The following is a 12,484-nucleotide window of genomic DNA, read 5'->3' as shown; positions in this document are numbered from 1 at the left end:
TCCGGCGGCACAGACATTAATGTCACAGCCACGAGCACACAACATGTCGTCTGTGTGAAGTGTAGAAGACATAGAGCTTGCAATTTGTCACAACTGCAAGTCCAAAATAAGCCGTGGAGGAACAACCTTAAGCACATTTGGAACAACTAACTTAATCACTCGTTATGTTGTAATTAATTCCCATGATGCTGCTCAGAGTAATTTAACGATTAATCTAATAACTGTTCCTTTCAGTTTTTGGCAGTTTAGACCAAAAGATGTAACACAATGGAGAAATGTACTTTCCAAAACCCAAGTTGATGTCTTCAAATTGCCTGTTTTGTCCAACTAAAAGTCCAAATCTCAAAATAATTGAATTTACAGGGATGCAAAACAGAGAAAACTGCTTGATACCTTTAAACGATTAACCGCCTATCAACTTTGTTCGTGATTAATTTTCTTTTACTAATTGAACAATCGACTACTTCAGCTCTAGATCAAAGATTAAGACAGAAGCGGGAGACTGATTGTGGTCCAGGCGTCAATGCTCACGACTGAGGTAAAAGGCTTAGCTCTCCTAAGTGGCTTTTCAGAGAGGATGGATGTAACACTGCGCTGCATGAACCGTACTGATCTCTGACACTGACTCGTACCGTGTGAGGAGAGCTGATTATCACTCTCAGTATGAGTGTGAGAACACTGATCTCCTCTATGTGCACTCATTGGCTTTGTTCTCTCTCTTTCTTGCTCCTATCGGGGCACTTCACTGCCCGTTACACTGGTGCATGTGCTCTTAGCTTGCCCTCTATGCTGGTGAAAGTGCACTCAAATTACAATAGCAGAGGTTTTTTTCTTACATTTTCCATCCCTTCGAAGGTATTGTAGCTGTTTTATGTGCATGTGTCATGATTAACAATATTTTTATATCAGTTTTAATCAACTTTCACTCCCATTCCCACGGAACCAAACCTTTTCAGTTTAAAATACATTTTGAACATCGTATTAATCATATTCCTAAAAAAACAACAAAGGTCACAGGGAAACTTTCAGCAAATAGCAAACCTCCTCTATGTTGACATCAACACCTGCCTCCTGCAAGCCACAGCTCAGGCAAGTCAACACACAAGCCAAGGCACGACACTTCAGCCTGCTGTGTAGTCTGTGAAATAAACAGTACACTCAAATTTACTCACATTTAACCCTTAAAGGTGCTCTATATGATATCCAGACTATTTGCTATGTAAAGATATAGAGGAGTAATGTCTACCTGAGCAGAAGATGAAGTCATTCTCCCTCTGTGTGTGTTGTAATCGGTGCTTTGTTGACAAAGCCGGGCCGGCCGCGCATGCTTTTAGTGCATGTTCGTGCATGTGAGCATGCCCCCGTGGCTAGTTCACGGACGCCGCTCTGCACTGCTCTCATACGGCAGTTACAGCTGATAAACGCCGTCCTGACCATTGGTCGACTCACCCGTCGCCATATTGAGAGCCCTGGGGAGGCAATAGAAATGCTCCCAATCTCGCATATATCATCTTTCCCTACAATTTCGCTCTAGTGTTTTTGCTTTTGGCAGGGTTAGAAAAAACTAAATCCTCTAAAGTATCTTGAGATACCAGAGCTTCACTCCAAAATGTGCAGAAAAGAAAAGCCTAACTGGCCTGCTGTGCCTAGTTACGGTTGCTAAACTATGATTGGACAGCTGCTGCTTGGGGTGTAGCCAGCAGTCAGCTGCTCAGTTGCCCTCTGTGCTGATGCAAATGCATTTAATTTCATTCAAACAAATGTTGTAAAATACACAGTCTGCAGGTGTAAATGTCTGTTTGTCGTCTGCTCTTACAAAAGCATGTGTAGCTAATTGTATTTAACTAAGTGCATTTAACTACCCACCACGAAAAACCTGGAAATCCAGGTAATTAGCCTTTGTCTGTGTATATCTAATTACTGTAATTACAAGCACATTACTTCGTGTTGGAGTAAATTCGCTGACAGGAGCTACCCACGGATGTGCAGCTCACAGGTACAAACCCTCTCAGAGACCATGGGTGGATATTAGTCATAACTACTTCCTCAATGGGTTAATGACTGTTGGAACAGTCACATATAAATTAAGTGCTAACATCAAGTTGTGCTGAGCTCTTTCTGTGCCTCTGTGAAGGTGAGTGAGTAGGCATGCAGCTCCACTCCTCCTGTAACTGCAAATGGACAGATGGACCGATTGGCAAGGCTAACAAACCGGATGACTCACTCGCTCAACAACTGACTCACTCTCAGTCACATTCAACCGATTCCCCCGTGAGCCGGCGCCGTCACATGTGTTTCCCTCCGCAGCTGAGACACTTGTTACCTGTAAGTGACTAGCGGAGGTTATCGTCGCATGACCTGCAGCTGCTCTTAAATATGCATCGGCCTGTAAAAACAAAGCTGTCATGTGATCCCAACGACGGCACAGATCTCACACACACACAGAGGAGCTAAATATAGTGTCAGGATTTTGCAACATGTCTGGTTACACCTTAAAAAGGGGTCACAGGTTTATTTATGAAAGGCACGCAACGCCGCTGATGTCATGAACCGCTGTTGCAGAAGAGGAAGTAGTTATCTGCGGATGGCTTTCATTGCTTCAACGCCGCACCTTCCTTTCACTTCCTTTTTTTTTCAGTTGGCAGTGAGAGCAGCAGCATTGTGTGTTTCTGAATAGCCTGCATGAAAAGCTATGACAGAATATTAAAGCAGCAGGATGCAGCTGGGTAGCAGCCCAACCGCCTTCAGACGCTCTCATGTTGTGTTTCACCACACATCTGACATTCTGGGAATAGCTCTCCTCGACAAGACCTTGACTGCTTCTCGAGGATGTCAATAGTGGATTTCCTGCCTCTCTCTCCGTCTCTCTTTCTCTCTGTGCTGTCTGCAAACACCACATGCACGTGTTTCCTCGTTGTTTATTCAGCAGTGGCAGGCCACCGCAACAGAAGCATCACGACCGCTGCTGGAGAATAATGTGAAGTTAAAACAAATACAGAAAATCTACCTCCCAGACAAAACACAGATGTCAGGAATTAGAGCTAAGTAAATAAAGAAGAACACTTTTAGTGCTACAACTGCAGCTAAAACTGAAACAGACATGAAACGAAATCACTCCTGCATGCCGCAGCTGCAGAAAGTACGGTGGAGTGGCTGATAGTGATCAACCACTCATATAGATCAAAAAGCTTGGGACAGAATCATTACTTTCCAAATGCTGTTTAAATAATTCACTTATAGTAATCAAGTAGTCCGCTTACAGAATTCATTTTGTGTCTTTTCATACATGACAACATGGAAAAACATTTTAAAACTACATTAGACTAATGTTAATTGAATTTTTGTTTTGTTTTTTACTTTACTCCATTGATACTTTGCCTCGCGGACCTGTCTGCTGTCAGGCTGTGTACCTGACGCTGATGCTGCGTGCACATTGATATCATGATGGGAAAAGGAAAGTCATCTCTGAATGAAAAACGAATATGCACGGGGAAAGTGGATTGCTAATGCCTGGTCACGTAATGCCCCCAAAGTGAAACTTTTTCTGCGGCACACATGCAGATCGGTGCCCACCATCTCCCTCCACGCTGCGTCCGGGTGAGTGAGCGAGGAGCCCGGGCAAAAAGGGGCGTCGTTCTGCATGCACACTCTCGCTCTGCAGAGCCCGCCAAAGATGGCAATGCCTCACCCTTGGTGAGGGAAAAGGCAGAAGAAGCGAGCCAGTAAATAGCGAACTGGTCCGTTTCATTACTTTGTATTTGTGTAATAAATATACAAATGTCAATTAGATGCATGAGAAATGATGCACAACAACAAAGATTCCATTATAATAATCATTCGTGTAAAGTCAATTTGACCCGTACAGACGTGAAACTATAAGTGGTTTCCACTGTAACAGGGTGTTGCTTTGCACTCAGTGAGCAGCAAGACTTTTGTTTCTGCTTGATTTTCACGAGCACTACGCTGCATGAACAAGTGGAATCTGTAAGAGCTCGGCTGTTAAGTGTTTGTGGTTGCAAGACAGCAGCTCCTAATGGGACTGTCAGCGCCGGTGCACAACGCTCCTCCTGGCTGCTGCCTGTGTAGACGAGTTCAGTGAAGATAACACAAACACTATTGTCTATGTGGACAGATCAGAGCCCGAGACTCATGTCGTTACCTGAAACTGTCTCAAACAGGGGAAACGGCTCAGACTTCCTCCAGGCAACAGGCTTCCTCCTTATACAATGTCATGTTTTACTAAACAGAGTCTATAAAACCGGTTGTAAAGAGCCTTTGTTAAATCATTTAGATAAGGTAATTGTTCAGTGAAGGTTTGTTTTCACTGTAAATGCACCTTTTACTGCTTCTAAATAACTGCATAAAGAGACATAGCATGTTTGTTTTTTGTTTTTATATTGCATTATAATTTATAAATGTGCATGTTTAAAAACAGGGAAAACTAAGATATAGACCAAAAGGATATATCTAAACCGAGACCAAGTCATGACCAAGGCAGGGCAAGACCGAGTCAAGACTAAGATCGGACCAGTGCGAGTCCCAAACTGCATGACACACTTACAATAAAATGTGGAACATGCAAACCATAGGCACTCCTCAAATTGATCTGAAAGATCCACATTCCCATAAAAACACCCACAGATTCTTCCTTATTCACCTCTTTTTTGGCCAAAAGTTTCCTTTTTGGGTCACATTTAAATCTAATTATCAAGTTTTTTGGATTCTCCAAATGATACACCCACATTTGGCTAAAATATTGCTGATGCCTCTTTCACACCAAACCCACAATGTCCTCTGATGCTTAAATATCCTGATCTCTCTCTCTCGTTTCAACAGACGTGTTCAGCCAACTACACCTTCATCCCGTACATGGTGACGCCTCACAACAAGGTGTACTGCTGTGAGAGCAGCCTGATGAAGGGCCTGACGGAGCTGATGCAGCCCAGCTTCGAGATGCTGCTGGGGCCCATCTGCATGCCGCTGCTCGACCGCTTCGCCCAGCTGCTCAAAGTGTCGCAGGCAAACTCCCAGTAAGTCACTTAATTATAGTTCATATTAATGCTGTATAAATGGTAATTACAATCCCCCTACAGACACGCTATTGATGCTAATACACTATTCATCTAGAATTAACTAGAATGGCACTAGGAGAGCACAGAACCTCCGCCAAGCTCCCAGCTCGCGCCATCATCCACTTGTATTTTTGTTTATGTTGAGATCAGCTGTATGTAGCAGAGCAGCGTAAAACACATCATTCAAACTGGACAGAAACAAAGTAAAACTCACCTAAACTGTCGTTGTTACTCTTTCCAACAATCACCAAGTGTGCTTTGGTCGAACTCAACTGTAATTTCACAGAGTTTAATGTGAAAAAACGCCAAATCTACAGGTGTCCTCCACCCCCCGCTCTCTCTCTGTCTCTCTCTCTGTAGGCAGAAGGAAAGAGGCAGGGTGACGCGTCATGAAAGCGTCATCAGTTACACTGCGCATGTCTTAAAGCCTGTGGTGTTAATGCACAGGCTGAGCGGAGTTATTAAAAAATAATCCCGACACCGAATCGCCACCGGTTTTCATTGTGCCACACCCCACCCCTCCAAAAATGTTCATTCAAATCCATCACGGACTTTTGGAGTTATCATCCAAACGGACAAACCAACAAACCAACAAACCAACACTGGTGTAAACATAACCTCCTTCCTAGGCCTTTGGCCTTTGCGGAGGTAATAATATCCTTCTGTGTGTAGGCCTATATAGTAAAGCAGATGCCAAAAACTCAGATTTCTTTCTTAGTTCACTCTTGACTAAATATGCGCAGTAGTTACTGCATTTTGGCTTTGTAGTGCTGAATATGGTTTGAAGGTTATTCCTCCACAGTCATGAAAATGTTAATGACTGTGAATTTTCAGGTACTGTAAACTGTTCAAAGAAACACTTTCACATTGAGAGCGAATGTGTTTGAGGATGAGGAAGCAAAAGAAAACATCTATTTATAGCTATTTCTGCTAACAAGAAGTTCCTCTGAGGGCATAATGTTCGGTAACATCCCGGGGTCATACGGGAAAACAACGTTCAACTGTTTGTTTTATTGTATAAATGCAAGCTGAGGTGTATGTAGAGCGTACGTACATGACGGATGAGGAAGAAGCCATTGTAGTGGGATTTCTTCAAGTTCCTGTCGAGCAAAATTTGGCTCACATGTTCATGTTTGAGCAGCACTGCGTGCGTCTCTTTTGTTTTATTATCCCACTCGTCCTATTTTTACTCGCCGTAATTATTTTCATGTAGTGCATCCCTCAACTTTGACTTTGCGTGGTGAACTACTTTTTGAAGCGTTTTACACCGCCTCAGTTGCTGGGGTAATATTTTAGGCTTTCCTGCCAACAGGCTGTGCAGAAGCCAGTTGGTTCTCGTTCAGCTCCAGAAATAGTGACTCAGGTTTTACAGGCATAAAAGGAAAACGTGCACTTTGATGAAGCTTTTTGTCTCCTGGAGACCAACAGGAGGAGAGTTTTCAGCTCAGCCATCACCGAGTAGAATGCATTCTGTGCACTGTGTGAAGGAGCATGACTGGTATTGATAATAGCTATATACAACAGATTAAATGTATTCTGCTTTATGGCACTGAAGCCTGTGCTACCTTTACTTATCGTTACCGTTTGCTGACGCCTTGCATTGGGCTGACATTGGCCTTTGAAATGCCAATGGCGCCTTTTTCCAATACAATGGAGGTTTAATTTCAAGCTAATTTAATTTTAGTCAGCTAACTCACATGGAACAGATTTATTATGTGAATAGAGTGAGTCATTATTTGGCATTAAGGCTTTAACCTCATCACTCCCCGCAAGGATACAGAGAACAGAAGAGAGTGGGGGGACAATAATCTGCAGCAGATGATCATCAGTACATGGATCTTTTGAAATTTTTTACACTAGTGCCGAGTTTTAATACCAATACTAAAACTGTTTAGGGATATAAACCAGTGGGCAACCTCTGCGTAAGTGCCTTAAACTTGCATTCTTTCTAATAGCCAGCAGGGGGCGACTCCTCTGGTTGCAAAAATGAGTCTGATTGTATAGAAGTCTATGAGAAGGGGAAGTCTCACTTGATTTATTACCTCAGTAAACATTGTAAACATGAGTTTATGGTCTCAATCGCTAGTTTCAAGTCTTCTTCAATACAGCATGATGTTCATTTAGTAAATTATGGTCCCATTTAGAGTCAATTAGACCATAAAGCAGGGTATGCTTTAGGGCTTGGCTACCTTGTGATTGACAGGTCGCTACCATGACGTTGTCCGGTCTGGGAGTTGTCCTTGTTTTCGTCTAACAACTTTAACCCTTTCACAGTGTGTTTTCAGTTCATGAAAGTTAATCGTAACTTTTTGGTCGTCTTATTCAACATTTGGTTGTACTTAGCTCCACCCTTTGGTGTCAATTCTGGTTGCAAAAAAACAAGATGACAACGGCCAAAAACAAAGATGGTGACGGCCAAAATGCCGAACTCGAGGCTTCAAAACCAAGCCCCCAGGAAGAGCGCCAGGCTTTGCACCACATTTTTGTAGTGGCCAAACGGTGGAATTACAACTTCCGCATCTGTCACGTGATGCCTTTGGGCATCAACTTACCAGTACGAACACTTGAATAGCCCTTGTTTAAATCTTTAGGTCCTAAAAGTTGTAAAAAACACTAATAGTCGAATCCAGCGTTATTTCCCTTCCTCCGTTCATGTGCATGAGACCCAGGCTGAAGGCTGGGAGGCGGGGTTAAAGGAAACGCTACTGCGCCTGCTCTATGGGCCCAATGGATGCAGAAGATCGCCGGATGATTCGGGTACTTTATCATCACTCGGTAGTCGAGCCATTTTGGCTTCATGCACCACTGAGCAACTCTCATGGGAATGAACGGGAGCCCGCCTCCAACGCTGTATACAGTTCTCTTTATACATCCATGTTCAAAACGATAGTCCACAAACCAAGGGGTGACGTCACGGTGACTACGTCCACTTCTTATACAGTCTAGGGTATAAACCCTTTTTTTTCCAATGAAAAAAGAAGCCAAAATGCTAAAATGTTAAATGTTGTCTAAAGACAATCAGCTAACACAAGTGCAATAACTTTACCTAATAAAATATAGTCTAAACTTGGTAAATTATGATTCAAATCAGAACCTATGATCAAAGAATAAGTAAAAAAGACAACCACCGAGCATTCAATGCCAGATTTTAGAACTACTGTCTGCAACGGACAGATTTCAGGCGGTAGTATTGATTGAAAGTTAAATATTTAGGCCCAGTTGACAGTGAGTGTGACTAAGTGTAACAATAAGCTCAGTAGAAAATGTAAACGTGTGATAAAAGCCGTGTGGAGTTGTGAATGAAGAGCCAACAAATGGCTTTATTCATCCTTTACTGTGTGTGTATTCAAGAATATCAAAAAGCATAATGAGAAGAGAGTATTCACCTTTGTGTTTGTAAATAACGCTGCTTTCAATTCATTGTCATTGTTAGTTTTATGCTTTCCTCCAAAAAATCTTACTTTACCGGAAGTACGTAGTTATATTTAATTAACATTTATGAAATAATTCCTCTGAAAAACTCATTTAAGACGAGCGGGAAATAGCTCGTCTCTAATTGTCTGAAATTATGTAAAACAGGAAATGAATTCAAACTCCAATCATGTTAGAATTGCCCCTCAAGGAAACACTAAACTACCAAAAACAATTAGATTAGCATGATGATCAGAAATGATTATAATTACATCTTGTACTAAATTGGAATAATGGAAACTGGGGTGTTTTTTAAATGTTTTGCTTCATCATAAAGTCTTTCAAGCCGAACTCCTCTATTATGTAGCTTATTCTCTCACAGCCAGTATTTCCGAGAGACGATCCTGAATGAGATCCGTAGGGCTCGGGAGCTGTACACCGGCATGGAGCTGTCCGCCGAGCTGAGCCGCATCCAGCAGCGTCTGGACAACGTGGAGTGCCTTTCGGTCGACATCGTCATCAACCTGCTGCTGACATACAGGGACATCCAGGTACACCTGCTCTGTGTAGCTTCTCTAAACATCCGCATGTTGTTGTCATGTGTCAAATTAAGCGTGCTGCTTCAGGATAATTAAACAAATTAGATAATTGGTGGAGACAGTTTTTGCTTCCTGTTGTTTTACTGAAGAGAATAGGCACACTGGGAGAGAATTTTACTAATTTCAACATGTGCCGTTGCCTGAAACAAAAACAATTATACTGATACCAAAGCTCCCTCTTCTTGTTCTGTGCCATAAAGCAACTTGCCTTTGTGCTGTAAAGCAATACCTTAGTTTTCCTCCATCGCTTATAGGCTACCATTGGTATCTTAGTGTGCAACTTTTATACACCTTCTCTTCCCTCTCTCTCTCTCAAAAAGCGAGCGATGCACCGCTCAGCCCTCGATCGTCTCTGTTATGTTAATTGTCACAGCCCTCATTCCAAAAGTAAACATTTTTGAAGTGGGAGTGAATCAGGAGCGGCTGATGAGTTCAGATCAGAGTGGAGAGGAGTTCTCCACAGCAACAGCTGAGACAGCATATGTCAATATGTAATTTAAATGTGTACATTAATAAAATAATAATACATTTAACTGACTAGTATATCTGGTGCCGACAAGCGAGGGTAACAACGTTTAATCGACAAGTCAACTAATCGCGCACATCCCTGGTGTTTACATGCATATTGCTCAATTTCAATCTGCATAAACAAAATCACTGAACCAATCAGGATGCACCTCTCACCTCCAGGTTCAAACCTCGCCATCACCCTGAGAGCATGACTCTTTAGAGAAGGACATGCAAAAACTTTCAGCACACCATCCCAAAAAAAGTTTGTAGGATAAACTATGAAGGTATTATCAGACATCCAGCGAACCACTGATGCTCCTCTTAAGTTCAAACAAATTGCCAACTAAGAACAGAACAGATGATCTGTGTGTCGTTGACCTTGACAGAGGAAGCCACTGTACAAACCTACTGTACACGTTAGAGAGAGGTCACCGCCTCAGCATCAATCTGTCAGCGTCATCCCTTTTTACGAGTGGCGCTTTCTCAAACGGGAGCCATCGCAGACCGCCTGTGGAGAGCTCTAGGCGAAGCTTTTGGTCTGCTCGTCTTAAATCTGCCGCTCTTTACACTCTTTAGTCTCCGCTTTGCGACGGCACTCACCGTCCAGATCCCCCCACTCACCATAGGCAGCGCTCGGCCTCATGAATCATTCATCAGAACAACAAGCATTGAGGACGTGCTGAATTATTCAACATGCTTTGGGTATAGTGACTATGTAGGCAAGTAGCAGCAACAAAAATGTGATGAAGGGAGCTCTCAATTATTGAAGTGTGTTTGGTGTTAAGCAGACAGTCGAGTCTCAGACAGAATGAATAAAAAGACATCAGAAACTCTCCCTCTGGACTCGGAGCAGCTCAATACCTTCATGATTCGGAGTGTTTGGAGGACGTTAGTGTAGAGATACAGTCCCACAATGCTTTGTAGGGACATGGGTGAAAGTGCAACAGGAGCTCATCAGTGTTTTCTCTACTTATCATCTAGGATTATGAGTCCATCGTGAAGCTGGTGGAGACTCTGGAGAAGCTTCCGACCTTTGACCCCGTGGCTCATCCACATGTGAAGTTCCACTACGCCTTTGCACTGAATCGGTAAGATACACCTGGTGACACTTTACCAGCTACCAGCCAACCTGCACATGCAGACATACTCACACTGATACACACACACATTCAGTTGGACAGATGAAAACTAAGAAGTTTTGATTTTGTTTGATCTATTGACAATAAAGCAAAAAAAGGTTGTGGAAAAAGTTGGGGGTGTACCGACCGTCATCTACTGCTGGTAGTACACTGACTATGGAGAAGTACCTCATGCAACACCACCTCAAAACACCCGAAACTATCCCTTTAAATTATATTGACTTGAAATTAATTCAGTTAAATTGAATAGAACTGGGTGCTATAATGATTTATGTCAAAATACTTTCTGGTTGGCAGTTAACAGTTAGAACCACTGTTCAGAATTAGTACACAGAGTATATTAAATTGCAGGTAACCACAGAAACAAAACTTTCTAATTGATAATTCTTGCTGAATCTGACCTGACCGTGAGTTTAAATACTACTTGGCTGGAAAAAAACGTGCAGAAAAATATAAGACTTCAACAATGACTGCCTTTTAAAGGAACAGTGTGTAACAATTAGGGGGGATCCATTAGCAGAAATGGAATATGATATTAATAAGTATGTTTTCATTAGTGTATAATCACCTGAAACTAGGAATCATTGTGTTTTCGTTAGCTTAGAATGAGCCGTTCATATCTACATAGGGAGCGGGTCCTCTTCACAGAGTCCGTCATGTTGCTCCGCCTTGTTTCAACAATAGCCCAGAACGGACAAACCAAACACTGACTCTAGAGAGAGACTTTCACGTTTTTGCGTCAACCATCATAGTTTTTCCTACACACCTTTAAATCTAGTTTAAAAACATGTTGACTGAACCTTAAGCATTCATCATTATCCAACTTAAATCTTTACCTATGTAGTATTTATCTCTGTTTTTACGTCTTTTAAAATGGTAAAATTACGATTTAATAAAAATTCTAATATTTTAAGATGTATTTGTAAAAGCACTTTGAATTGCCTTTGTGTTTGAAATGTGCTTACATGTAAATTTAATTTGTATTATAGATTATGATTTGAACACAATCTATCGTGTTGTCCCTTTTGCAAGTGGCCCTGTAAGGACAATGATGCACTCTGAAAACTCTGTAGAGGAAACTCCTTCTTCATCTCTGCCTTGTCCTTTATTTCCAAGTATCAAGACAGTGCATGGTCTATTATTGCTTACATATACATTTATCAACCAACTAGTTTATCCAGAATCTCTCTGTTTGTTTATGAGAGGGTTTCATAAGCAGCAGTGGTGGGAGATTTTCTCAAACTCCCAATTAAATCTTGGAAAGAAAAAAATAATTTTGAAGCAGCAGCAAATTGAGGTTCAGGGCTCCTGAGCAGCAGTGATATTATTGGTAGAATGTGTGCAGCTTCTGTGCTCAGCAAGAAGACAGATGTACAACACTGAGAGGTTTTGACTGCCTGTTTCTCACCAGCTGCTTTTCTTGTAAACTTCCTGCGGTTTTCGTGGTGCGACTGCCTCTAACAGCAATAAAGCGTGCTGTTCTTTAATTTGGCAGCGATTGGAAAATGTTTCTGCAAGATGCCCGTGTGTTTACGCTGTTACTGTCTGGCCCATTTCCAGGATGTGATATCGTGTTTACGAGCTCAAGGCAGTGAAACTGAGACGTTGTGTGAGACGGATTCATATGATAAGAAGATACTCTCTCAGTTTAGTTTAGATTAGGACGCTACAAGTAGAGACAAACAGCTGTGGGAGGTCTTTTGTGTCAGCTTATCTATTCAACACCGTACAATTAGTCACTGTAACTACAATA

At 42.0% G+C, this 12,484-nt stretch overlaps 1 protein-coding gene across 2 annotated transcripts in view; it reads left to right on the top strand.

Moving 5' to 3' along the window:
* Positions 1 to 12,484, top strand: part of map3k5 (mitogen-activated protein kinase kinase kinase 5) — a 77,746-nt gene that overhangs the window by 26,545 nt on the left and 38,717 nt on the right. Inside the window, exons 4-6 of one of the 2 annotated variants that reach the window (XM_074615366.1) lie at positions 4,837 to 5,030; positions 8,866 to 9,034; positions 10,574 to 10,680. In XM_074615366.1, the coding sequence (XP_074471467.1) occupies positions 4,837 to 5,030; positions 8,866 to 9,034; positions 10,574 to 10,680 (470 nt within the window). Of the gene's footprint in view, positions 1 to 4,836; positions 5,031 to 8,850; positions 9,035 to 10,573; positions 10,681 to 12,484 lie in introns of both variants that reach the window. The other variant, XM_074615365.1, reaches the window with a different exon arrangement.

This window comes from Sebastes fasciatus, chromosome 18 (assembly GCF_043250625.1).
Source record: "Sebastes fasciatus isolate fSebFas1 chromosome 18, fSebFas1.pri, whole genome shotgun sequence".
Classification (NCBI taxonomy): Eukaryota; Metazoa; Chordata; class Actinopteri; order Perciformes; family Sebastidae; genus Sebastes; species Sebastes fasciatus.
Note: the sequence above shows the minus strand (reverse complement) of the source record. Positions and strands in the feature narration are given on the sequence as shown.